At 44.0% G+C, this 26,745-nt stretch overlaps 1 protein-coding gene across 1 annotated transcript in view; it reads right to left on the bottom strand.

Annotated features, from left to right (window-relative positions):
• The window catches only part of NAV2 (neuron navigator 2), a 420,322-nt gene that overhangs the window by 24,096 nt on the left and 369,481 nt on the right, over positions 1-26,745 (bottom strand). Inside the window, 11 exon segments of the mRNA XM_025200388.1 lie at positions 273-368; positions 2,091-2,191; positions 2,627-2,786; positions 3,843-3,996; positions 9,511-9,683; positions 10,116-10,124; positions 12,738-12,883; positions 15,620-15,731; positions 18,911-18,994; positions 20,103-20,171; positions 23,351-23,434. Coding sequence (XP_025056173.1) covers positions 273-368; positions 2,091-2,191; positions 2,627-2,786; positions 3,843-3,996; positions 9,511-9,683; positions 10,116-10,124; positions 12,738-12,883; positions 15,620-15,731; positions 18,911-18,994; positions 20,103-20,171; positions 23,351-23,434 — 1,188 coding nt within the window.

Below are 26,745 nucleotides of genomic sequence, written 5' to 3'. Positions count from 1 at the left end.
CCCCCCCCAGCCCAGCCCCTCATCTGCCTACCAGCAGCTAGCCCTCCCCTCCCCGCCAGAGAGGCATGTAAGTCTGTGGGGTGTGTGCGCAAAACGGGGGTTTAATCAGCCCTAAATTGAAGTGCTGTTTTTTAAAACTGCTTCAATTTAGGGCCCATTTCATCTACACATGCCCTGACTGTCTTTGCCTTGGGATAAAATGTGGTCTTCTTTGATTACACAAGACAATGCTGGGTAAAAAGATTCAAATGTTCAGTAAACTCTTTATTTACCTTAAACAAGCGTCTAACCACCCCATCCAACACATCCCATTTTGTCTTGCCACTGACTCCAATGCAACCAATGAGAAAGGTACGGGGTCTGGAATCCTAATTACAAACAAACATATCAACATTAAAAGAAAGCTAAATCATGCATTAGTCTGGCCTGTGGACATTATCTATTTATTTAGGAATCCTGGTACATGCCTATGTTACACCAGAAGGTAAACTCTGAGTTATCCAGCCTCTTGTTCTTTCCTCCTCAATACATTTTGCAATCATAAAGACAGTTAAACTCCTAAATATTACTAAAAAGTACTCAAAATTCAAACCATAAAGGATTTTAAATACAAGGAAGTACAGGTCAGCAAAAACAGACAAAGACCTTAAAAGAACCAAAGCCAGTATAATCAGGATGTAAGTGACATATTTATTTTCTCTGTCACTTCAATATCAAATATGTTCAGTTTGAATATGACAATTTTTCTCTACTCATTTCAAACAACTCCATCTGGGATCTGAAATCAAAAGAGGTAATAAATCACAGTACACTCTAAGAATTTAGCTGGCAATTCTCTTCATGACATCCAAGGCAGAACGGAAAGAACAGAATCCAATTTGTTCTTCCATAGCTGCATCGGATGTTCATTTACACAGATACTTTTCTAGTCAGATATAATTGAATATATCTATTATTAATATATAGATATAGCTGTAGATATATTCTGAGTAAATTATTTTTACTAAGACAATTCAATGCACAACTGGTATATAACTGAAAACAGATCTACTGACCCAATTTAATTTCCAGTTATTTGATAAATTTTCCAGTTCTATTGCAATTGTGGATGATCATTTTTTCTCCCTTCCTTTAATATGTATATATATGAATGATATGAACTGTTCCTCTAACAAGTGCTTATTAAAGAACAAATATTCATAATTATCTGGCAAAATGGGTGCTTGATGAAGGTTTACAAGATTAATGCATGCATTACAAATGTATTATGTGGACTATGATGGACAGTACTTGCAATGTGTTTGCACATCCAGGACTCTTTAAAACTGTTGCTTTAAGTAGTTTAATGTGAACAAGGCGCATCTGAGGGACTAGTGAAGTTAGCAGAGCATAGGTTCAAAATATGACTCTGTTATACATTTTAGAAGTTTGGGCTGGATTGACAAATTGGGGAACTCCTGACACTGGATCCATAGGTTCTGCTGGGCGATTGGTGTCTCTGTTGTTTCCTTGGACCCAATCTAGATTTTGGACCATTTCTCACTTCTAGTTTTAAAGAGAATTAAAATTTAACAACAAAGACTTTGGGGGCTTTTTGTTAATTTTCACCAGGATTTATCATTAACATATCTTCTTTCCTCAAGGTTGGGGTATCTGTTTAAATTTCAGATATCTGCCAAGAATTCATAGCCTCAGTTTCAGAGATGTTTAACAAACCTAGACTGCACTGGGCCTACTAAGCTACTGGTGCCTTCTTCTGATTAGTATTTCCACTGTTGCTTTCATTGCTTTCGCTCCACTTCACTTAGTGAAGATGCAGAAACAGAAAGACTATTGCAGACCAGCCCAAAGGCCTTTTACTGGGGCTGTAGATGCTCAACAGCACTAAACACAGAGCCACAATTCTTACTGTGCTGTATTTCAGTGGACTGCCATATTATTCTGAGAACTAGAAAACTCCTTGGAAAACTTAAATGTGTTTTGCAAAAAAATACAGTACATGCAAAACAGACTGCATTGGAATAAAGATTAAATCCCAAACCAGCTATGTTTCATGGCTGAGAAAGGGTACAGAAGTATACACAACTCACCTCTTTCCATTTCATTTCCTCCTGAAAGTTGACAACTATTTTAACATGCCTGCCTCCTTCTTTTCGGACAGAGCCATCACCAGGGTCATCTAACAGCATGTCTGTGAATAGAAAACATCAGCAGACTCCTAGTTATATACTGACAGCAACAAAGGGCATATTCAAAGAGACAAAACTTGAGAAGTTTACTGGCTTTCTTATAACAACCGAAGGTATTTCTTAAAAAGGGAAGGTCACTGAAAATTATTACTCTCAGTTACCCTATATTTTCTTTCCTACAAAAATATCCCTTTGGCAAATGGATGTAGTTAAATAGCTTTTGAACACAATTCTGTGCAGCTGAGGTCATAATTGGAAAGCTAACTTCTCGGGTGTAACAGAATTATGACACCAGTAGACAAGTTTGTACTAGCTGCTGACATATATTCACACCTTAGCCATTAACAATCCTTACTCTTTTATTCTTTATGGAGAACCAAACTGAATATTCCAAGTACAGGATAAAACCTGGCCACTGCCTTCCTAGTTATACTCACCGAGACTGGTAGACTCTGTGAGGTTCAAGCTGTGCTGAGAGAGACCCATTGAGTGTCTTGGAGAGGATGAAATGGAAACCTGAGACTGAGCCCTGCTACAGCTGCCATGGTTTTCAGACTTCAGCCGATCATTTTCTGCTTTTAACTTTTCAATCTCACTCTGGAAAAGAAAAGCCAATTGTTAGGAGGCACAAGGAAAGCATAAGATTTCTTACTTCCACTGTGGGTGGGTGAAGTATAATCTCTAGAAACTAACAGTTAGTTTTTAAGAAGAAACCTCAAGTAGTTTAATAAGATGCAATTCAAAATATTTTTTTTTAAAACACAGCTTCCAATCAAACCATAAAAACCCTTTAGAATATTATAATGCTTCTGGACCCTGGAATTTCCCAATGTTCAGTGCAAGCTATGCTGAAGAGGATCCAGGAATGTAGGGTGCCTACATATGTTTAAGGTCTGCATTCTAACTCATGACACTTTACACAAAGTGCCACAGAAATGGATCAAAAGGTGGAAACTGTAATGCCAGAGGAGGCAAAATATGTTTATCCACAATGCATGATGTTTGACAGAATACCAGGGCTAACATGAATATGTTGGTGAAAAGTTTCATGGGACCTCCTTTGAGCATGAGACAAAAGACTCTGAGGTTACATGGCTGATATTCTAACACAAGGCTGTCCAACTTCTTGGTAGCTGGGGGCCACACAAGACATGGACTGCAGTGCCAAGGGCTGCACAAGATGTGGACTGCCATCCCAGGGGCTGCTGGATACACAGGTGGCCCCTCCTCGTGGACTTCCCCCCTCATACAGGCATCCCAACTCCCCCTGCTGCAACTCGCACCTACAGTGAAGGCATCCCAGCTCCTTTGTCATGAGCAGCCTGGCCCCTTCTCCCTCCATGCAGACAACACAGGCACTCTAGCCACCTGTCATGCTCACAGCCTGGGCATCTGAGCCTCCACACCCTGCACTGCCCCACCCCCAGAAGCAGGGGCAGGAAGTATAAGATGGAAGAGGGTGGGGAAACCCAAAGAACCCAGTTGCCATGGCAGAAGCAATAGCGGTGGGGGGGCAATGGTGGCAAGGTGGGAACCCATGGGCCATATGCTAAATTTGAGGGGCACTTGCTGCCCTTGGGCTGCCAGTTGGACAACACTGCTTTAACAGATAAAAGAAAATTGTAACATATTTGTTAGACTGTTTCTTCCCACCTGCATCCTGTTCATTGCCTCCCGAAGCTGGTCTAGCTGGTGGGCAGAGCTAAGAGCCTCCAGACGAATATCAGTCAGTTTCATCTCTTTGTCTCTCAGCTCATTGCGTAACTGCATGACTGTTTCAGCCTCGCTGTCGGTGCATTCAGAAATACTGCAGAAGGTTTTAAATCAGGCAGTTAACAAGTTAGATTGGGAACAATACTTTGAAATGCTGTTTCTGAGCATTTAGTTAACAAAGTGCAAACAACTTTCTTCATTTCACCGAGACAAACCTGGTGGGATATTTTGGGGGATGGACCTCAGTTTTTGCTTTCAACCTCAATGACAAGAGAAATAGAGCATGACAAAGAACATGAAATACCACTAACAGTCTCTATCAGCAAAGATGCTGTTTTGAGGATAAGACAATCAGCATATGGCATTAAATGCTGGCTGTTATGCTATCATTGGATAGCATTAATATTTTTTTCTAAGGAATCATCAACTAAGAAATCTTTTAAACATGGGAAATATAAATAAAGTAAGGAGATACTAACAGTAACAACAGTAACTTGGAGACTGATGAGTTTGAAGAAAGATTTAAAGTTCACCAGGTGTTCACAGCTGGGTTTCCCTAAATGATTCTTGAGGGCATTGGAATGCTGTACCTATTCAGGCACAATAAATTCCTGTTTGTTTTTATCCACTCATGTTTAAAAAAACATTTTGGTGGCATTTTAATTCCCTTCCCTGACTAAAAATGAATCCGGCTATAAAACCTTTCAGCACATAAGTATGACACTACAACCCACACTGGCATTTTCTGAAATACTGTCACACTGTCTGTACTCCGTTATCTCTGCTTTTCAGTCCGTCTGAACCACTACCATGTGTAAAGCTATTAAGCGTATTTCAACTTATATAAGAATGTTTATGTATTATAATCAGCAGCAGTTCCAGTTTAAACTTCTCTGAATCCATAAGTTAACAAGAGAGGTTTTCTCCACCATCAGAAAGCAAATAAGTCAAAATCCATAAACTTTAGCATTCCCCAAATGCAGATGAAGATTTTGATTTTTTTCCTCAGTTCTTTTGTAGCCTGTTGGTTCTTCAGAAACTTTTCCAGACAGAATATTTTGATTGATTGCAGACAGCATCATATATATATAATCAATCAAAATATTCTGTCTGGAAAAGTATATATATATATATATATATATAATGTATTTCTAATTTTAGAATAACTCTGGCTCTTTTACAACACTGGGGGGTGCAATGATTTGAAAGGAATTAAAATAGGGCTAATAGATGGGAGACCCGTGAATCTTACAATGGAGGACAGTTCTTTATTTTCTGCTATCAGAATTTCAGAGTGAGATTCCAAAGGATCTTAGAAGCTTAGAAGAAAGTGACTCATAGAAAACCTACCTAATTGCCCAGGCACCAGAGTCTCCACTCACATGTCTATATTTTCATCAGAAAACTTACTTGCCAAAAGTTCAGCTATTGTGCATGTCAAGAGGTGGCACCATCTGGCTAGGCGTCCATCTCCCACCTAAAGCTATTTGGAATTCACAGCCTAGGTGTTCCTAAGTATATCACTGGGGGAGACCAAACCTGGGGCAATGCTTAGGTCAAGTCTCACACCGACATACAGGATAGTTTAATAGTCAGCACCCTTTCCAAGGAAGTGGGATATCTGAATTCTAGGTCCTACTCTGCCAAAAAGGGCTCAAACTCATCTTCTGGGAAAGAAGGCAGCCAAGAGCACAGACAGAAGTGCTTGTGGGTCCAGAAGGAAAACAAGCAAGACTGTACCCCAGTCCTGGATTTCATTGCTATTTCTGCATTTCGTCTAATGGCTTGTTAATGCAAAATGTATAAAGAGCGCTGACCACAGGTGCCCTCATCACTGGACACAAGCATCCAGCTCCTCTTCCTGGCTCATTCTCTCTCTGGATCCATGAATTTTGCACTTCTTTCTGCACAGGAGCTTAGCTTCAACAAGAGGGATAGGAGAAGTCCTATTCACCCTTGCTCCATATGCTCTTGATTAGGACATTCCCCAAAGAGAGGAAATGCAAGTTTGGACACCTTCAGAACCTATGTCTCCCATCTTCTGGGCAAGTGCTCCAACAAGGAGACTATTATGTAAGAAGCCACCATCACTGTACATAAAAGGACAACTTAGTCTAAGTATGGGTTTGTAACAGACCACAGGGTGTGCTCTGTTATTCATAGGGGCATGAGCAGCAGTAAATCCAGCCTGCAGCTGGTTACAAACCCAAATAGGTCCAATTGCCTGACTGGGAACAGGGTCCAGATGTTCCCTATAAGAATAGGGCTCTGAGCAGCAAGGCCAGCAGTCTGCTTCTAGCAGCCAGGAGAACACTACCTGGCTGGAGCTGCTGCTCGTGACATCTAGGAGGTAAGGGCAGAAGCTATTACGATAGCAGGAGGCTCCTGATCCTGGGGCATGACCTAAAACTACATCCTGCTGGGGTTGGTGTGGTGGGACTGCCTGTAGTGGGGTAGTCTCCAGGATATGCCACACCTGGGGCCTCCCTGGTGAAGGGTGAGTATGGGGCGCCAGAAGGCCTCAGTCCCTGTTGCTTTGCGGGTGACCCCGTGGAGGGAAAAGGCTAAGGGAGCACACCCTGAAGAACCAAGCAAGGACCCTGGCTCACTGTGAGCTCTGAGGTGGGGTCCCGGCCAGGTGAGGTAGGGGCCTGGCCCTGCCACTATCCTTCATGCCATGTGGTCCAAGACCTGGCCCTGCATGAGGCCACCACCCACTGGGGTAGCCATAGCCCCTGGATGCATGGGAGAACATCCAGGGGCTGGAGTGCTAGACACCTGCCCCAGGGCTCTGCCCCCTAGTCACTCCACGGCCCCTCACTCTGGGCATGAAGAGCCAAAATATTGTAAATAGTTTTCAATATGTATATAGTTTGTCTCTTGTAAGTGGGTTTTTCATTGTTGGTGGATGGGAAGGGAGATGGAGGGGTACTGTTTGTTGAGGGGGGAGGGATGGGGGTTGCGAAAGCAATAAAGTTCTTTTTGTTTCACCCATATGTGTGTCCTGAGAGTGGTGCTAGAGGTGGGCAAGGGGTAGGGGGTATATGGGTGGCAGCGGAGCCAGGCTGGAGTGGGGAGTGCAGGAGAAGGGGGTCAGGCAGGGGCTCCCACAGGCGGATACATGGGTCTCCTGTGGCCTGGGCAGGGGGGCCTGCTGGGGCCAGCACCATGGCCAGCAGCAGTGCAGGGTGCTGGTCATTGCCGGCAGGGGCTGGGCTGGAGCAGTGGAATGCTGAGTGCTGCTGGCAGAGGCCAGGGCAGCCCTGGCATGGGGAGGCAGGGTGGGCAAGAAGGGAGCTGATGCACACTGCTCATACACTGGGCATGTGGCTCCTGCGCAGGGAAGGGGCTGACCATGGATCAGAGCTTCCAATATGGCTGGCAAGTGTGGGCAGCTGGCTCTGGCTCCAGCATGGCTGCCAAGTTCTGGCAGGCATGTGGCCATAGCTCCCCCCAGTGGTCACAGGGATGCATGGCAGGGCTGCCAAGTACACTAACTTTAGTCCCAAATCCTGCACGTGTAGACACCTGCCAAACATCACTTAATGCGCATTACATTTAGTCTCGGTTATTTGCACGTGTAGACGAGCCCTTAGTTTCACATAACTACAGCCTAAAAACAGGAGAGATGCTGGATTTCAGCTATACTCTGCACTTCGGCATTTCCCACCGGCTGGTTTGCACAGTGTGCTGAATGCCTATCCTTTCCTATTTAACATACGGGCAACTTAGGCCATGAACTGGTACACATCTGAAGCATTCCAAATTCTGCTCCAGACTGGAGTGCTTCAGATTCAAAATGCTTCAGTGCTTTACAGACATGTGGACCCCCTGAAGGAGCACTTCAAAATCACGACAATGGCAGTGGCAGTGCTCTCCAGCCGGTGGTCGTGAAATGAGGGTGCCTAGTATTCTGGCACCCCACAGTGTTACACTCCTCCTGTCTCAGGGAATGACACAGACAGCCAATAAATGCTCTTCTGTGTGCTCTACTGTCCTTGAGGACTTCCAGAGACCAGACTGACACACATGCAAGGAATCCTTCCCTTCATTCTCCCTAGAGGAAGCCAGTGTGGGGTAGGGCACTATGAGATACTAGAAGGCCAGTGAAATGTATGGACATTCAGGAAACATAAAAGGGATGTTCCTTATTTTTTTAGGAACATTTTTGAAGCACTTCTTCAGTCATGCATATCTGTCCACTAACTCTTTGGAGCACTTCAGAACACCATTTCACTCCAGGGACTTAGGCACCTTTAACTTGGATTTGCAAATTCCACTTCTGCAGCTAGTGCCTAACTTCAAGATTCCCATTTTATAAATGGATAAATTAGGACAGGGAGAAACCCAGGATTTGACTGAGATCACCTAATGAGTCAAGTGGCAAAGTGGAAATCTGAAAATAAAAGGCCTGACACTCTCAGAGTCTTTTTTCTTTTTAAGCTTAAAATCTTCACTCAAACCAAAACACATTCATTTGCCATTTGAGTTTTGGAGTAAAATTCTGGCCATCCTAAGCAGAAGTAGTCCAATCACTCTTAATCAAACTTGTCACTGACACTTAGCAGAACATGTGCTGCTTTTACCCAACAAAAAAAACAAAATCCCAGATGTCAGCTATATGCCAGATTCACTGTTAGCAGAAGCAGGAGATTCAATTACCTCTGCCGCCCAAGATCACCTTGGTTGCAATTACTTCCCTTACACAATACAAGCTGTTGAGAGATTGCCCCCGTAAACTGTTGATTTACATTATACTAGAGAAGTAGTGTCTTTGTTTCACAGAGTAACATAGCACTGCACTGGAATTCAGGATACAGAACTACAATTCCCAGCTCTACTACAAACATTCCCTCTAAACACAGTGAAATTGTTTAGTTGCTCTATGTCCATATTTCCTGGCTATACCATGGGGATAATAGGAATTTTAATAATAAAGTCTTTCTGCCATCTTTTGTCTATCTTATTTATTTAAAGTGCAATATATCCAAGGCAGGAATCAGATAAAATTCTGGTTCCCAAGTCAGCATTTTGGCTATTTAAAGACATGGAAAAAAACCCAAAATGATGCTTTAGTTTAAATTCGGTGAGCCCCCGCACCAAGCACAGTGCGTGCCCAGAAGAGGCACTACGTTAGATGGACTCAGCTCTCCCAACATCTATACAGATCTGGTGCTTCAGTGGGGCTTTTCAGTGCTTTTATCTAATAGCTGATTAAAACAGCCATTAGATAAAGGACCAACAAGGCCTGCTGAAGCACCTGATCTATACAGACGTTGCAGAGCTGGGTCAAACTAATGCACTGCCTCTTCTGGTAAAATGCTAGGGGGGTGGGGGTGGGGGGATGTTCATGTCTGCCAGCACCCTTTGAAACTGACTTCAACAGAGAAAGGATTTCATCCAGTACAGCATCCTACTTATATCTATGCACAGCATCTTGCAATATGAGCCCCACTAAGGGGGTAAATAAATACACATATAAAATATGGAATCCCTCATTTTGCATGAGCATTTCTCTATCAGTGTTGCACTGTCCTTAAAATACCTTTCTAGGGCAAAATACATTCCCAAATCAATCAATACTTTTAAAAATAGACATTTCACTTACAGAGAATTTGAATGAGAAGCTCTCAACAATGGTGTAGAAACCGCTGAGTTGTTGTGCAGTAGCTTTGGTGATGAAGGTAAGGAAGAATCAGTCATCTCCTCAATGTCTGAATGAGAAGATGCTGACTTGGGTGATTTCTTTTTACCAAAAGCTTGCTTGAAGGAACTGCGTAACTGGAACAAGACCATAACAGTAGAGACACTGTTGGGGATTTATCTGAGCAACAAATTAAGCCACCAAGTAAAGACTCTAACATGCACATCTTTCCAATAAAGTGGCAACAGGTATGTAACATTTTTGAGGGGCTGAAAGGAGGAAGATTAACAATAAAATCCTGTTTTCCTTAACCATTCTATAAGATTAAGAAGTGAATCTACAATAAGGCCTCGAAAGGACTGGATGTTGATGTCTCCTGGTTCTAGACTCTCTCTCTCATTACAACTAAAAAACTGTGTTCAGCAGAAGAAACTTTTTAGAACAGTGTTACAGCAACTTCAAGTTATAACATAACATGGCTGAGACAAGGTTACCAATGCTGAGAGGGTTAGTCATGTAAATGGGTGGGTTAGCTTTGTATTTTATAGTTTAAAGTAGGTCTTCCTTACCTCATTGACCTGCCAGAAGAAGCGCAAGCAAAGGGGAAGGGGGAAGGAAAAAAGACAAATTTTAACAGATAAAGCCAGTGATGGGGAAAGCTTTGGATTTTTAAGACAAACATGACCAATAAATCACAAGCACACAACAAATGATTTTAAACAGGAATCAAAAAGCATTTGAAACTATTTCCTAAAATGGATCTTTCAAACAACAAATGGCAATTTTTACAGCACATGAACAATGCCATATAGATCAGTCTCTAAACTACCTAAATCACACTTTTTTGCTTCGGTTATAAATTCCTCACTATTTTTTGAGACACTGGTAAATTGTGCCTTCCTTGTATGGTCAGTTCAACAGGGGAAAATACTCAGCCTTTTCAACCTACGTGCAACTAAAAAGTACTTTCAATAGCATCCCTCCCTTTATGAAACAAATGAAAAAAACAGGTGTATTGTGGCTAACATAATTTCTCCCTGAAATCCCATTTCAGAATATTACAGCAGCAGAATATATATGTTTAAAAGGATGGTAAACAAGAACTGATGTTGAGTGTTAAATTCTGCCAAATTTTCAGTGGCAACAAGTATCTTTAAAGTATTTTCATTTTAGCCTGAATAGACAGGTAATAATGTTTCCATATGTAATGAGAGGCCCTGAATTTAGAACAGATCAAAAGATATTTGTGAAATAAAAAATACTACATTCACCAAATTCTGCTGAACTCCACTTAATAAAGAAACATCTAACATTTTATACCCGTTCTCCACTCTCAAGACTCTCCACTCTTTACATGTGCTCATTTGCTGAATGAAAATTTGCTCATTTGCTGTTTCTTTCAAATTCATTAAAACCTTGTGCATTTCTCCTTTTCACAATAACAAAGTTTTCTAAACTACTTTTAAGAAAAATGGCATGATGAATGAGAGGTGTAGACTGATTTTAAGATGAGACCTTCTAGACTATGATAACATAAACTAACTACTAACGCAAGACTGAAAGAGAGATAGCAACATATTTGGCTGAATTAGGCCTTACTAATTATATAGGATTAAACTGGTTTAAGTAAAAAGGATTCATCAACAGTTTGCAAGGAGGAAAGAAATTAAAATCCACCTTGCCAACAGAGTGCCCCAACAATTAAACTGCTGCAAAGCATTGTGGGGAAGCCATTGTTTTCATTCAGACAAGGGGGGCGGGGGGAAGCTGGGAAAGGGGGTAAGGAGATAGTGTTGCTATAAAGAAGGAATTCAAATATCAAAAGTTTGAAACCACTGAATAGAAGAACCATTAAACTGAAATTCTGTTCAAATGGATTCTTGTATTTTAATGACACAAAGGCAGTTTCACAAATAACCTGAACAGGATCACTTGTAATTACAGAATAAACTTTCACAAGAACCAACTATAGCATTTTGTAGTAGAATAGGTATATTTTTATGCAGTTGCTGAACTAACAATTAAGGGTGATTTAAATTCACTGGAAAGGAGAGTGTGGATTGTTTCACTGCCTATATGATAGGAACTAAGAATTTTGGCCCGAACTACAATAAACCTAATGTTACTATGATAACAATGGACTAATTAAAACTGAGTTCTTATGTACCTTCCCTTCAGTACACGGTACCTTGAATACAATACATAATGAGCAAGATAAAGAAATGGGAAGTGAAAAATGAGTATTTTGAAATCTTTTATTACTATTACAATAAAGACTATTATAATGAAATCCTAAAAACTGCTGTTTTTATTTTAAAATTCCATGATGCTATTCAGAGCAGAGCCTATGGTAAAATGAAAAGTGTTGTCTATGTACTTAAAAAAGAAAGTGCTAAGAGCATCAAAAGACTTAACATTCCCTCATTGTGCATTTACTTTATTTAAATGCCATCCTGTACTTAGAATCTTCCCTAGACAACACATGTCTTCACCAGGATTTGTCCTTTAGAGTTGTTGGCACTGTGGGCTTTATGATTTAGTCAGCGAAGGTAAAATTCGTCCTGCAGATAGCTGTAGTGTAACATGGGGCGTGCAAGCAGGGCACATGCCCTAGGAGCCGCCTAAGGGGAGGGGCACCAGAAGGAGCAGTGGGGATGCCTCACCTTAGGGGTACTGCTTGCCTCTGCTGCCTGCCTGTCACTCTGCAAGCCTCTGTGCAAGAACAGGCAATGTGTATCACAAGGTGCAAGACATTCTGGGAATCATCGTTTTGTAGAACAGAAGTGGAGTTCGCTACCTCTGGAGGGAGAACTGACCCCTATTTTTTGCTACAGAATTCAGCATTTTTTCTGCCCTCTAGACATGGACTTTGGCAGCAAAAACATGTGGTGAAAGTTTCCCCTGGCAGCAGCAAAGTCCACTGCCAGTCTAGAGAACTGTGATTCCCAGAATGTCTTGCACTCCATGAGACTTCTTGGCTCTCTGCTCTCCCTGGTTCATGTACCTGCAGTCAAAAAGGTGGGGGGAGAATACGTAGAATTTGTGTTACTTAAGACTCATTTATGTCTTCAAAACTGAGTTTGGACAGGACACAAGTGGTATATATCCTTGTGCTGACCTGTGGATCACGCTACACATGTCCACAAGATAAATTTACATTTATACCATGTAATCTATTGAAATATACTCACCCAGTTCTTTCTCTTCTTTTTCTTCGAATCACTCTCTATGTTACTTCCCACACTTGAATGACTAGTAGCACTATTAATACTAGAGACACTATCTGAAGAATGTTGCCTTCGAATCCGCAGGTCAGCAGGTTGGGTAGTTCCAGTACCTGAATGTTAACAAAGTCACTGTCAAATTTACTTAAGAGATTTCAGCTTCTCTTTTGATCAGTCAACTCTGCAGAAGGAGAAATGTGTTGCAGGAAGCAAACACATTTAGAATCACTTGCACACAATAATGCATTGTATAGTGCATGGTAATATTGGTAGGTACTTTACTCATGATATGACTAATATCTCAGATGTGATCCTGAAAACCTGTCCTCTAGCAAGCCACCCCTATGTAAATCACTGGGCCTAGCAATGTGAAGAAGGCATTGCAGGACTGTGGTCCTTACTTTGTGTGGCACTTGATGTACATGCCACATTAAGAGGGCAGGCAGCCTGTTGAACCACTGGCAGGTGGGGTCAGGGCAATTGCTGAGTCAGCTAACCCAGGGGGCTGTCAGGTGTGGCTAGGCCTGATCAAAGGAGTCACTTGATTGAAGAGAGTCACCTGATTTGAAATGGCCTGAGTTTAGACAGGGTATAAGCCCAGACCCTGAGATGAGGGCAGACAGTAACATCTTGGGAGCTGGTGTAGGAACATCAACCAGCAGGAAAGCTACCACTCCTGAATGCCAGCAAGGAGAATAACATCCAGTGGTCTGGGTAAGAACTAAGGAGATGGAGGAGGTTCCTAAGAATACTGTGTGGGGTCCAGAGTCCTGAGATGGGGGCCGAGATTCTGTGGGCCTGTTAGGGGGCAAGAAGAGCCCTGAGAGAAAGCTCAGGCCCCTTTCTGTGCTTGGGTCCTTTTGAGTGGCCAGGTGAGCCCAGAGAGAGAGGGGCTGAGTGCACTAGGGCATAGTGAGAAATCAGGTGAGTCCTGGGAGAGGGGCTGAGAGTCTGTGGGCCTATTGAGGGGCCAGGTTGTACTGAAAGAAGGAAGGGGCTGTGTAACAAGATCTATGGAGGGCTCTGAACCTGCAGAGAGAGACAGAGAGAGAGAGAGAGACCCATGGAGGGGCCAAAGAGGGTGGACCCACAGAGACAAGGGGACTGATAGCTGGAGGACTGACCCTGGGAATCTCAACTAGCCTGTGCAGGGGCCAGGATCCAGGAGGGGCTGAAGGGTGAAACAGACTACAGTGGAGAATACCAGAGGGGAGCAGGCTTGTAGTTCTCGATTGGCTTTGAGGTGAGGCCAGAGCCTAGGAGAGGCCAAAGGTCTCTGGGCGGCTGCAGCCAAAAGAGAAGGGGGTCAAGGGGCATGCAGCCCAGAAAGATGATGGCTGGTGGGTCAAAGAGTGAGATGGGGCCAGAGCCAGGGGGTCCAGTGCTTAGCAGCCCAGGAGGGGCATAGAACATGTAAGATCAGCTCTGGGTATGACCTGAAACTACACCCTACTGGAGTTGGTTGGTGTGGTGGGGCTGCCTGTGGCAAGGCAGCCTCCATGAAATGCCATGCATGAGCCACTCCAGGGAAAGGCGAGGATGGGGTACTGGAAAGCCTCAGCTCTCACTGCCTTGTGGGTGACCCTGTGAAGGGGGAGGGGAGCACACCCCAACAGAGAAGCACTCAGCAGGGAAGACCAGGATCCCAAGGGTCCAGAGGCCCGGTGAAGGGCCAAGGGAAGACTGGGACGACGTGGGTTCAGAGGCCCAGCAAGGGGCCTGGGACAGCTGGGACCATGAGGGCCCAGCGGCTCAGCGAGGGGCCAGGAATAGAGACAGGTCTAGTGAGGGGCCAGGAGAGACTGGGACCCTGAGAATCCAGTGGTCCAGTGAGGGGCCAGGGAAGTCCAGGACCATGAGGGTCCAGTGACCCAGTGAGGAGCCAGGAGTAGAGCACAGGGTTGGACAGGGCCAAGGGGCTGGAGAGAAGTCAGGAAGGAGGTGATACCCCGCAGAGTCCAGGAGAGAGACGAAGAGGCCTGGTAGCCCAGGGAGCATGTGGGTGAAACAGAGGGGTCTGAGGGCTTCAGCGAGGGGCCTGGGAGGGACTGAGCAGTCTAGCAACCTGAATAGGGCCTGAGAGAGACCGAAGGGCCGGGTGGCTAAGGGAGCGGTTGGGTGAGACCAAGGGATCTGTGGGACTGGAGGAGAGATCAAGGGGTCTGGCAACTGAAGAAGGGGCTATGAGCAGAGACTGAGTGGTCTGAGGCCTGGAGTGAGGCTGAGAGAGACCTAGAGAGGGGCTGTATCAGTGACTAGCAAGACATCTGCAAGGATGCCATCAGCAAGACATGGGAAATGGTGTATGGAGCCATGTCATTAGCCCGCAAGTCCATGACCACAATCTGGGTGGTCATTATAATAAGATCAGGGCAGCCTCCCTCTTATCATCGTAGTTCCATCAAGGCATGGAAGGCGAGTCAAGAAGGTGCCCTAGGGACAGAGTGGGCATTAGTCACAGAGCTTCCAGGGGCAGCACAGTCACTGCTGGAACCCTGACATGTGACACTTTGTATTTGAAATTACACAGTAAAAGAATTGGGCAGTTATACAGCAATCTAAAAGTACCTACAAGGGAGAAGAATATAGTGTGCTGAGAAGAATATAGTGCATTTGAAGAGGATGCATAGCGCTACACAGTAGCATACTTATGTGGAAACTATGAATGAAAACTATAGGGTCTTATCTGAGATACAAAATTACAAATCTCCACCCAAAGACAAGCAAATACATGTTGGTGATATATGCAAAGCCAATTTCTGGCAAGGCAAAGTTTCATCAGATATTATCAAGAGGACTAATGTCATGAGAGTGCTGTGCTAATGTTAAAAGAGGAGTTTTCTCTTTACCTTTGCAGTTGAGCTCAGGTGTATTAATTACTCCATTAATGGCAGCTTGAGCAGCAGCATTTTGCTTCTTTAAAAGCTCAATGGTTTTCCGTAATTCATTCAGTTCTGAATCCTGAAATAAAATTGGAATTGATTCATATATATATATATATATATATATTTATATGAACACAAAGCACTGCTGTTTGGGAGACTGATTGAACAACTGAAAAATAAAAAGCGTGGCTGAGGCTTGGAGTAGCTGGCAAAGCACATTTCCCATAAATCAGTGACTAGACCTTTGAATCACAACTTTCTAAAGGGTCATATAATGACATTCCATAAAACGCAGCTTTTCTTTTAGTTCAGTTAAATGTGTATTGGGATACATTGTTTAAGCTTGATGGCTTTTTATTATGAAGTAAGGTTCAGAATGTCGATTGGATTTGGGTATACATGGGAGTGTCTACATGTGCACTTTACTGAGCAGTAGACTAATTTGCTGCACAGTAAAGTGTCACCATCTATATGTTCACTGCTATTATGTCAGTATAGACTAATTTACTGTGCTGCTAGATAGTCCCATCACACATAGCTACTATCCAACAGTGGAGTAAATTACTGTGCTTAAATATACATGTAGATGGTAACATCTGGTTTACCAGATTTCATGGTGTATAGGTTGACAGTGTTGTGACAGAGCACCTTTGGTGCCTGTCACTTTAAGGGCTAAGTCAGGGAGAGGGCAGGTGCCTGCTTAGGGAAGTCATTTAATGCCCAGCTCTCTGGGCTGAGAGGAGCAGTTTGTGACCAGCCAGCAGGGAAGAAACTGAGCTCCAGCTCCAGGAACAACTCTGAGGTAAAGGGGAGGCTATGTGGGAAGAAAAGGACTCAGTGGTCTTGTGTATGACCTAAAACTACACCCTGCTGGGGAAGGATGGCCTGGTGGGGCTCCTGGTAGTGTGGGAGTTCCCAAGAAATGCCAGACCAGTTGGTTTCCCAGTGAAAGGCAGGGAAGGGTGCCTAAGCTCTAGCCTTAACCCTTTGGTGGGTTTGTAGTTAAAACTGGTGGGCCAGGCACATCTTGGCATGCATCTGAGCCTATGGGGGCAGTGGGGATGGAGGATCCCAGAGAACTCTGGCACCGACGAGGGGGCAGTGTGGAGCCTCAGAGAGACAGGGGTGGAGAAGTGGCATGGAGACGGGCATGGGGCAAAGTCAGCCTTAGCTTGGCAAATTGCCTGGCAGCCATTCAGATGAGGGCATGAGACTGGTCAGCAAGCACACAGCCTCTTGGGCCTAAGACTGCAGGGAATTAGGTCTGATGGCCCTAAGGGGTCACTCAGAGAGCAAGGGCAGGGTGTGTGTGGCCCAAGAAGGGAAGTATGAGTGGGACCCTGGTGAGAGCAGGGGGAGTGAATAAGGCCCCTGTGAGAGGAGGGGCTGTCTGCATGTGGCCTATAACTGGGTACTATGGAAGAGACCTAACTACGGCCGAGTTTGGCTTGGGCTTGATCTGGAGGCAGTTAGAACTCTTGGATGCCATCTGCGAGGCATGGGCCATGGTGTAGGGATGGTACGAAGCTGTGGATAGCGCACCCTGGCATCAGGGCATGTAATGGGCAGCCTCCTGCATTTTATCATCAGATTATTTTAAGAGTAAAATTGTGACAGGCGAGACTGGGTGGATTGCCCAATAGGCAGGTCGGTGGGCTGGCTTGAGACTCTGCCCCAAGCATGCCCCCTGTCACAATGGTGTATACGTTGACCCCATATTTCTGATCCAAAAAGTTATGACTTTGTAGATCCAGTGTATAAATTGACCTAATCCAAAGCACTGCTTGTAGGGGACGGGGCTGGGCTCAGCATTCGGCTGGCGTGTCTCCATCCTCTGCGAGTGGTGCTGCCTAGGCTGTGCCAGCTGAGCACCAAACCCAGCACCGCTCACAGGGGATGGGGCCATGCCAGCTGAGCCTGGCACTGCTTGCATGGGATAGGGCTGCACCAGCCAAGTAAGTGCCAGGCCCAGTGCTCAGCTGCCATGGCTGGGACCGGCGCCACTTGCAGGGGACAGGGCAGGGCTCAGTACTTGGTAGCACCACTTGTAGCAGACAGGGCCATGTTTGATGCTCAGCTGGTGGAGCCCAATCCCCTGCAAGAGGTGCTGGGCTCAGTGCTTGGCCCTGTCCTCTGTGAGCAGCGAGACCTGGGCTGCGACAGCTGAGTGCCATGCCACTCACAGGGGGCAGTGATATGGTGTATAAGTTGAGGTTGAATTTTAAGAATTAAAAACTGGGCTTCAAAACTCAACTTGTACACTGTGAAATATGGTAGTTTTGCTTTGGTGAAAATTGTGCCGGCATTCATTCAGTCTTATTAATTGCACATGTAGATGCACCCTGTCAGTGTTGGGAGAAGACATATTACAACAATAAGCAATAATTAGCATTCTTTACATCCAACATACTTCACAGACATTATCTAATCAGTCCCTTACAACACCTCTGTGAGGTAAACAAGCATTAATGTGTCAAAGTTACAGGTGGGGAAACCAAGGCAGAAAGGTTAAGTGATTTTTTTCCAAGGCTAGAGAGTGAGTTATAGTGGCACAGCTAGGAGCAGAACTTAAAGAGGTACTGGGTGCATCTACATGAGAGGTTTATAGCTGAGCTGACTAATTAGCTCTCCACTAAAATGTCACCATGGTGGTGCTATTAAGATGGAGTAAACTAATTATCTCTGCTGTAGGTTGGTACTTGTAAACAAAAGTACTATCCCATGGCAGAGTTACTTACTGGGACACAAGTGTGCTTCATGCAGAGGCTGCCAGCTAGCCCCACACTGAAGCACCCTCCTGCCCCAGCCAGCCCCTCTGCAGCATGTTGAGTCAGGTAGGAGCAGCCGCAGGCTGACAGGAGGAACCACCTGAGTTCCCCTGCCAGCCAGGACTGCTCTGCCCCAACTCAACATGCTGTGGGGTGTACATTCAAATGGTGCATGCGGGAGCAATAAACTCTGTTACAAACTGCACCAGAGTTTATTGCTGTGCATTAATAGCATGTGTAGACATGCCCCCTCGCTCCCATTCTTGTGCCAGAACTACCATATCACCTCTTTATCTCTAGAGTGACTATTTTCACCAAGGGCCAGTTCTCTGTAAGATCCATATTTTATTTATTTAAAAATATAGAAGATTTAACCTAATTAATTAAACATCTAATATAAACACTTTTAAAAGTCATTTTGGACTGGCCCCTCTGGGATGTGTGTGTCTATGTACATATATAGTGTACAAATTCATCTCCAACTTGCCTTTTGTTCTGCTGTCATAGTCAAACTCTGTAGTCTAATTGTCATGTTCCCAAGGCTCTGTTCAAATGCTGCCACAAGGTGAGCCTGAAAGTCAAATGATATTGCAGAGTTAATTTTACACTCTCTTCTAAATCAGCATCTGTGTTCATGTAAGCATTAAAGTAGTACTGTGCCCTCATGTTTGGTTAAGTAGATGCCTCAGGGGAAGTAAAAAGATTAGAGTAGGCAAGGCAAAATGAAAACATATCCTTTCAAATGTCCTACAAACAAATTAGTAGAAATAATTTACTGTGGGGAAATTGGCAATATCAGAAGATAAAAGATTAGTCTCCAGATTTTTTAAAATGTATTTATTTACAAATCGTAGCCTCTGTGGAAAATGTTATTAAAAGAAGCACATTTAAATATAGGGGGCATAATCCAACTTCACTGTTATGGGTGAGAAGAAACTTTTCCCCAAGAACAGATCATCTCATAAAATCCCTATGGCGCACTTCTTCCTCTGGGGAAAGTGATACTGATCATTCTCAGACTGGTTACAGATATAGAAGGACCACTGGTTTGATCTGGCACATCAATACCTAGATTTCCTAAAGGTATACTGTAGGACTGTGCGAAGCTTCAGTCCCTAATTCAATTCGGCAGAGATTTGACCTGATTTGATGTCTGAATCTCCGAATCTAAATCAAATCAGGAGAGCCTTTAATCTCTCTGCAGTGAATCGGAACCCTCTGAATCGATTTGGAGAGATTCGATGATTCGGATATAGACACAGCTTTAAATGTTTTTTCTACATACCTTGAGGTACCAGGAGGCTTGTGAATGCTGTGATGCTGGGGCAGATGGAATGTCCCACAGTAGTGCGGGAGGCTCCCCCAGCACACTTGGCAGCAGACCCAGAAGTGGACCAGAAGCACTTCCAGTATACTTCTGGGCCCACCGGGAAGCACGGTGGGGGGACCCCCCCATGCCTCCCCAGCTTGGTGACTGGTGCCTCCTGGGTCTGGGGGGGCACCTAGAGCCAATTGCTAAGCCAGGAGGACATGAGGGGGCTCCCCTGCATGCTCTGTGGTGGACCCAGAAGTGGACCGGAAGTATTTCCAGTCCACTTCCAGGTTCACTGCTGATCATGCAGGGAGCCCCCCTGTGCTCCTGTGGGATGCTCCATCTGCTCCAGCACTGCAGCATTCACAGCTTGAGCAGCAGCATTTTGCTTCTTTAAAAGCTCAATGGTTTTCCGTAATTCATTCAGTTCTGAATCCTGAAATAAAATTGGAATTGATTCATATATATATATATATATATATATATATATGAACACAAAGCACTGCTGTTTGGGAGACTGATTGAACAACTGAAAAATAAAAAGCGTGGCTGAGGCTTGGAGTAGCTGGCAAAGCACATTTCCCATAAATCAGTGACTAGACCTTTGAATCACAACTTTCTAAAGGGTCATATAATGACATTCCATAAAACGCAGCTTTTCTTTTAGTTCAGTTAAATGTGTATTGGGATACATTGTTTAAGCTTGATGGCTTTTTATTATGAAGTAAGGTTCAGAATGTCGATTGGATTTGGGTATACATGGGAGTGTCTACATGTGCACTTTACTGAGCAGTAGACTAATTTGCTGCACAGTAAAGTGTCACCATCTATATGTTCACTGCTATTATGTCAGTATAGACTAATTTACTGTGCTGCTAGATAGTCCCATCACACATAGCTACTATCCAACAGTGGAGTAAATTACTGTGCTTAAATATACATGTAGATGGTAACATCTGGTTTACCAGATTTCATGGTGTATAGGTTGACAGTGTTGTGACAGAGCACCTTTGGTGCCTGTCACTTTAAGGGCTAAGTCAGGGAGAGGGCAGGTGCCTGCTTAGGGAAGTCATTTAATGCCCAGCTCTCTGGGCTGAGAGGAGCAGTTTGTGACCAGCCAGCAGGGAAGAAACTGAGCTCCAGCTCCAGGAACAACTCTGAGGTAAAGGGGAGGCTATGTGGGAAGAAAAGGACTCAGTGGTCTTGTGTATGACCTAAAACTACACCCTGCTGGGGAAGGATGGCCTGGTGGGGCTCCTGGTAGTGTGGGAGTTCCCAAGAAATGCCAGACCAGTTGGTTTCCCAGTGAAAGGCAGGGAAGGGTGCCTAAGCTCTAGCCTTAACCCTTTGGTGGGTTTGTAGTTAAAACTGGTGGGCCAGGCACATCTTGGCATGCATCTGAGCCTATGGGGGCAGTGGGGATGGAGGATCCCAGAGAACTCTGGCACCGACGAGGGGGCAGTGTGGAGCCTCAGAGAGACAGGGGTGGAGAAGTGGCATGGAGACGGGCATGGGGCAAAGTCAGCCTTAGCTTGGCAAATTGCCTGGCAGCCATTCAGATGAGGGCATGAGACTGGTCAGCAAGCACACAGCCTCTTGGGCCTAAGACTGCAGGGAATTAGGTCTGATGGCCCTAAGGGGTCACTCAGAGAGCAAGGGCAGGGTGTGTGTGGCCCAAGAAGGGAAGTATGAGTGGGACCCTGGTGAGAGCAGGGGGAGTGAATAAGGCCCCTGTGAGAGGAGGGGCTGTCTGCATGTGGCCTATAACTGGGTACTATGGAAGAGACCTAACTACGGCCGAGTTTGGCTTGGGCTTGATCTGGAGGCAGTTAGAACTCTTGGATGCCATCTGCGAGGCATGGGCCATGGTGTAGGGATGGTACGAAGCTGTGGATAGCGCACCCTGGCATCAGGGCATGTAATGGGCAGCCTCCTGCATTTTATCATCAGATTATTTTAAGAGTAAAATTGTGACAGGCGAGACTGGGTGGATTGCCCAATAGGCAGGTCGGTGGGCTGGCTTGAGACTCTGCCCCAAGCATGCCCCCTGTCACAATGGTGTATACGTTGACCCCATATTTCTGATCCAAAAAGTTATGACTTTGTAGATCCAGTGTATAAATTGACCTAATCCAAAGCACTGCTTGTAGGGGACGGGGCTGGGCTCAGCATTCGGCTGGCGTGTCTCCATCCTCTGCGAGTGGTGCTGCCTAGGCTGTGCCAGCTGAGCACCAAACCCAGCACCGCTCACAGGGGATGGGGCCATGCCAGCTGAGCCTGGCACTGCTTGCATGGGATAGGGCTGCACCAGCCAAGTAAGTGCCAGGCCCAGTGCTCAGCTGCCATGGCTGGGACCGGCGCCACTTGCAGGGGACAGGGCAGGGCTCAGTACTTGGTAGCACCACTTGTAGCAGACAGGGCCATGTTTGATGCTCAGCTGGTGGAGCCCAATCCCCTGCAAGAGGTGCTGGGCTCAGTGCTTGGCCCTGTCCTCTGTGAGCAGCGAGACCTGGGCTGCGACAGCTGAGTGCCATGCCACTCACAGGGGGCAGTGATATGGTGTATAAGTTGAGGTTGAATTTTAAGAATTAAAAACTGGGCTTCAAAACTCAACTTGTACACTGTGAAATATGGTAGTTTTGCTTTGGTGAAAATTGTGCCGGCATTCATTCAGTCTTATTAATTGCACATGTAGATGCACCCTGTCAGTGTTGGGAGAAGACATATTACAACAATAAGCAATAATTAGCATTCTTTACATCCAACATACTTCACAGACATTATCTAATCAGTCCCTTACAACACCTCTGTGAGGTAAACAAGCATTAATGTGTCAAAGTTACAGGTGGGGAAACCAAGGCAGAAAGGTTAAGTGATTTTTTTCCAAGGCTAGAGAGTGAGTTATAGTGGCACAGCTAGGAGCAGAACTTAAAGAGGTACTGGGTGCATCTACATGAGAGGTTTATAGCTGAGCTGACTAATTAGCTCTCCACTAAAATGTCACCATGGTGGTGCTATTAAGATGGAGTAAACTAATTATCTCTGCTGTAGGTTGGTACTTGTAAACAAAAGTACTATCCCATGGCAGAGTTACTTACTGGGACACAAGTGTGCTTCATGCAGAGGCTGCCAGCTAGCCCCACACTGAAGCACCCTCCTGCCCCAGCCAGCCCCTCTGCAGCATGTTGAGTCAGGTAGGAGCAGCCGCAGGCTGACAGGAGGAACCACCTGAGTTCCCCTGCCAGCCAGGACTGCTCTGCCCCAACTCAACATGCTGTGGGGTGTACATTCAAATGGTGCATGCGGGAGCAATAAACTCTGTTACAAACTGCACCAGAGTTTATTGCTGTGCATTAATAGCATGTGTAGACATGCCCCCTCGCTCCCATTCTTGTGCCAGAACTACCATATCACCTCTTTATCTCTAGAGTGACTATTTTCACCAAGGGCCAGTTCTCTGTAAGATCCATATTTTATTTATTTAAAAATATAGAAGATTTAACCTAATTAATTAAACATCTAATATAAACACTTTTAAAAGTCATTTTGGACTGGCCCCTCTGGGATGTGTGTGTCTATGTACATATATAGTGTACAAATTCATCTCCAACTTGCCTTTTGTTCTGCTGTCATAGTCAAACTCTGTAGTCTAATTGTCATGTTCCCAAGGCTCTGTTCAAATGCTGCCACAAGGTGAGCCTGAAAGTCAAATGATATTGCAGAGTTAATTTTACACTCTCTTCTAAATCAGCATCTGTGTTCATGTAAGCATTAAAGTAGTACTGTGCCCTCATGTTTGGTTAAGTAGATGCCTCAGGGGAAGTAAAAAGATTAGAGTAGGCAAGGCAAAATGAAAACATATCCTTTCAAATGTCCTACAAACAAATTAGTAGAAATAATTTACTGTGGGGAAATTGGCAATATCAGAAGATAAAAGATTAGTCTCCAGATTTTTTAAAATGTATTTATTTACAAATCGTAGCCTCTGTGGAAAATGTTATTAAAAGAAGCACATTTAAATATAGGGGGCATAATCCAACTTCACTGTTATGGGTGAGAAGAAACTTTTCCCCAAGAACAGATCATCTCATAAAATCCCTATGGCGCACTTCTTCCTCTGGGGAAAGTGATACTGATCATTCTCAGACTGGTTACAGATATAGAAGGACCACTGGTTTGATCTGGCACATCAATACCTAGATTTCCTAAAGGTATACTGTAGGACTGTGCGAAGCTTCAGTCCCTAATTCAATTCGGCAGAGATTTGACCTGATTTGATGTCTGAATCTCCGAATCTAAATCAAATCAGGAGAGCCTTTAATCTCTCTGCAGTGAATCGGAACCCTCTGAATCGATTTGGAGAGATTCGATGATTCGGATATAGACACAGCTTTAAATGTTTTTTTTAAATACCTTGAGGTACCAGGAGGCCTTGGGAATGTGTCCCACAGTAGTGCGGGAGGCTCCCCCAGCACACTTGGCAGCAGACCCAGAAGTGGACCAGAAGCACTTCCAGTATACTTCTGGGCCCACCGGGAAGCACGGTGGGGGGACCCCCCCATGCCTCCCCAGCTTGGTGACTGGTGCCTCCTGGGTCTGGGGGGGCACCTAGAGCCAATTGCTAAGCCAGGAGGACATGAGGGGGCTCCCCTGCATGCTCTGTGGTGGACCCAGAAGTGGACCGGAAGTATTTCCAGTCCACTTCCAGGTTCACTGCTGATCATGCAGGGAGCCCCCCTGTGCTCCTGTGGGATGCTCCATCTGCTCCAGCACTGCAGCATTCACAAGCCATGCCTAGCACCTCGAGGTATGTAGAAATAACATTTAAAGCTGTGTCTATGGCTGAATCGCTGATTCTCCGAATCTGTATCAAATCTTTGGATTCAGATTTGGCTGAATCAAATCGGGGACAGTGATCCAAATCAAATCACTGTTCTGATTCAGGCCAAATCCGAGTCTGAATTGAATATGGCCCATTTTGCAATCCCCTAGTATATTGCATATTCTCTACACTTGATGTTGCATTATTTTCTGTGTCAACTGTAAATGCTATGAGATCACTGGAAAGAACAGGCATACTACCGGGGCATTGAGAGAATAGCAATGCAAGTGTGGTTTGGAACTCTTAATTTTTCTGTGAAGATCATGTAACACTTTAGAAAAAGACAGTGAGATAAGAACTATTTCAGAATCACTGGACATTAAATTTGAAACATGGGCTGGAAGGGACCTTTGGGTTTGTTTAGAAGCGATTCTTAAGTTCTAAAATTCTTATTTAGACAATTACAACTATACTTGCTACATAGTTGCTAAAAGCTTTCAGGACTTCTGGACTCCTAACGCTTGTCTTCTCAGAAAAATTCACCCAAGGAACCTTGTCTGCCAGAAAACATCAAGGCATTTTAGTAAGAATTAGCCCCTGCTTAGGCAGTTAAATTTTACTACATCAGTTTCTCAAATAAGGAAATTGAGGCATGAAGAAGCTAAGTAATTTCTTCAAAAAAATCACAAAGCTAGCCTTCAACAGTGGTAGGAAGAAAACCCAGAAATCCTTAAATCTCCTTCCATCCCACACTTGGCTACATTACTACTTTATTCATAGGTACTTTCTGTAAAAGTTATGAACACACATTGGTGGCCATGACAGAGAGGAATGATCTATACCCCAGAGATATCTCTATGAAATAACTGATTAAATATTCTTAACTATATGCATTAATTGTTCCATCTAAAAGAAAAATTAATATCATCTTCCTTCTATTGAATTGCCACCAAACCAGCCAGAAAATCGGCCAGTAGAAATTGCTGAAAAATTACCTGCAGAATACACTGTATACGAATGCTTGTTGAAATCTATCCCAACCACACAATTGATCCAGGAAAAGATATCACCCACAGAATTTCTTGCACAAAAAATTAACACCCTTCAAACCAATCAAGAACTTTAGTGGCAGGATTTTGAAATATGTTGTATGCACATTGCATGAATAACAGTTTGAAAACACATCTTATTAGATACTTCTTAAATATTATTAAGTACATAGATAAAAGTGTGACAAATGCTTTTGAAGGCAGAGGGGAATGTTTGAATTTTATAGCAAATGCTTATGAATTCAAATAAAGTTGTCTGCTTCTTCCTGATCTGCCATTATTTTTAAAAATGCTTCAAGATGTGAGAGAGAAAAAAAAGTTATTCTGCACAGCTACTTTTAAATCAAGCCACAAAAATGTTATCACACATTGATGTGCTAACCTTACCTCAAGCAAAACACTCACTAGAGACAACTTCTGTCGACTGAATTTAATTATTAATCTATATATAGGCTAACAATTTAAAGGCTTAAAACATCCTGTATGCCAGACAGTTTCACAGATTTAAGCAAGGTAATATTACACTGTGGAATTTTACAAGCAAAAGGTCATAAGAAGTCCATCACAAGTCAAAACTTGTGTATTTCCATTACTTATCAAGCTATCATTTTGACTACAATATCAAAATACTACATGATTTATAATATCTTAGATGTCTGGGAATATTTTAATAGGAAATCTATACAATTAAAAGAAAAGCAGACTGCTAGGTAACTAATTAACTAGGTTAAGCTTAGTGAAAAATATTTAACCTAAATTGGGTAATCACCCTTTCATTGTATAAGAACAAGTAATTAATCTGAAGGATTAATAATGTGAGGTTTCTTAAGTAAAAAAATATTCTACTTTGCTGTCTTGGGTCAATGGACAATAGAGGCTTCAAAGAGACATTCTTGTTGTACTGACCAGAAGGTAGAACGATGCAAGCTAGGTAAATCAGTCCAGGTTCAATCTACTTTTTCTACATAGAAGGAAAATAGTTGAGGCCATCGTAAAGTGGTTGCCAGTTTAATAGAAGCGTAGAGAGCTGATATTCTTCATTCAGCAAGAAAGCTCTTCAAACTTTTAAGATATGCCTCTTAGAATGGTGATCTGCTGACTGCCCATCCAGGAGTTCCTGGCATTTATGCCAGGTATTC

This window comes from Alligator sinensis, unplaced genomic scaffold (assembly GCF_000455745.1).
Source record: "Alligator sinensis unplaced genomic scaffold, ASM45574v1 scaffold442_1, whole genome shotgun sequence".
NCBI classification, from domain to species: domain Eukaryota; kingdom Metazoa; phylum Chordata; order Crocodylia; family Alligatoridae; genus Alligator; species Alligator sinensis.
The sequence above is the reverse complement of the archived record's forward strand: the minus strand, read 5'-3'. Positions and strand labels throughout refer to the sequence as shown.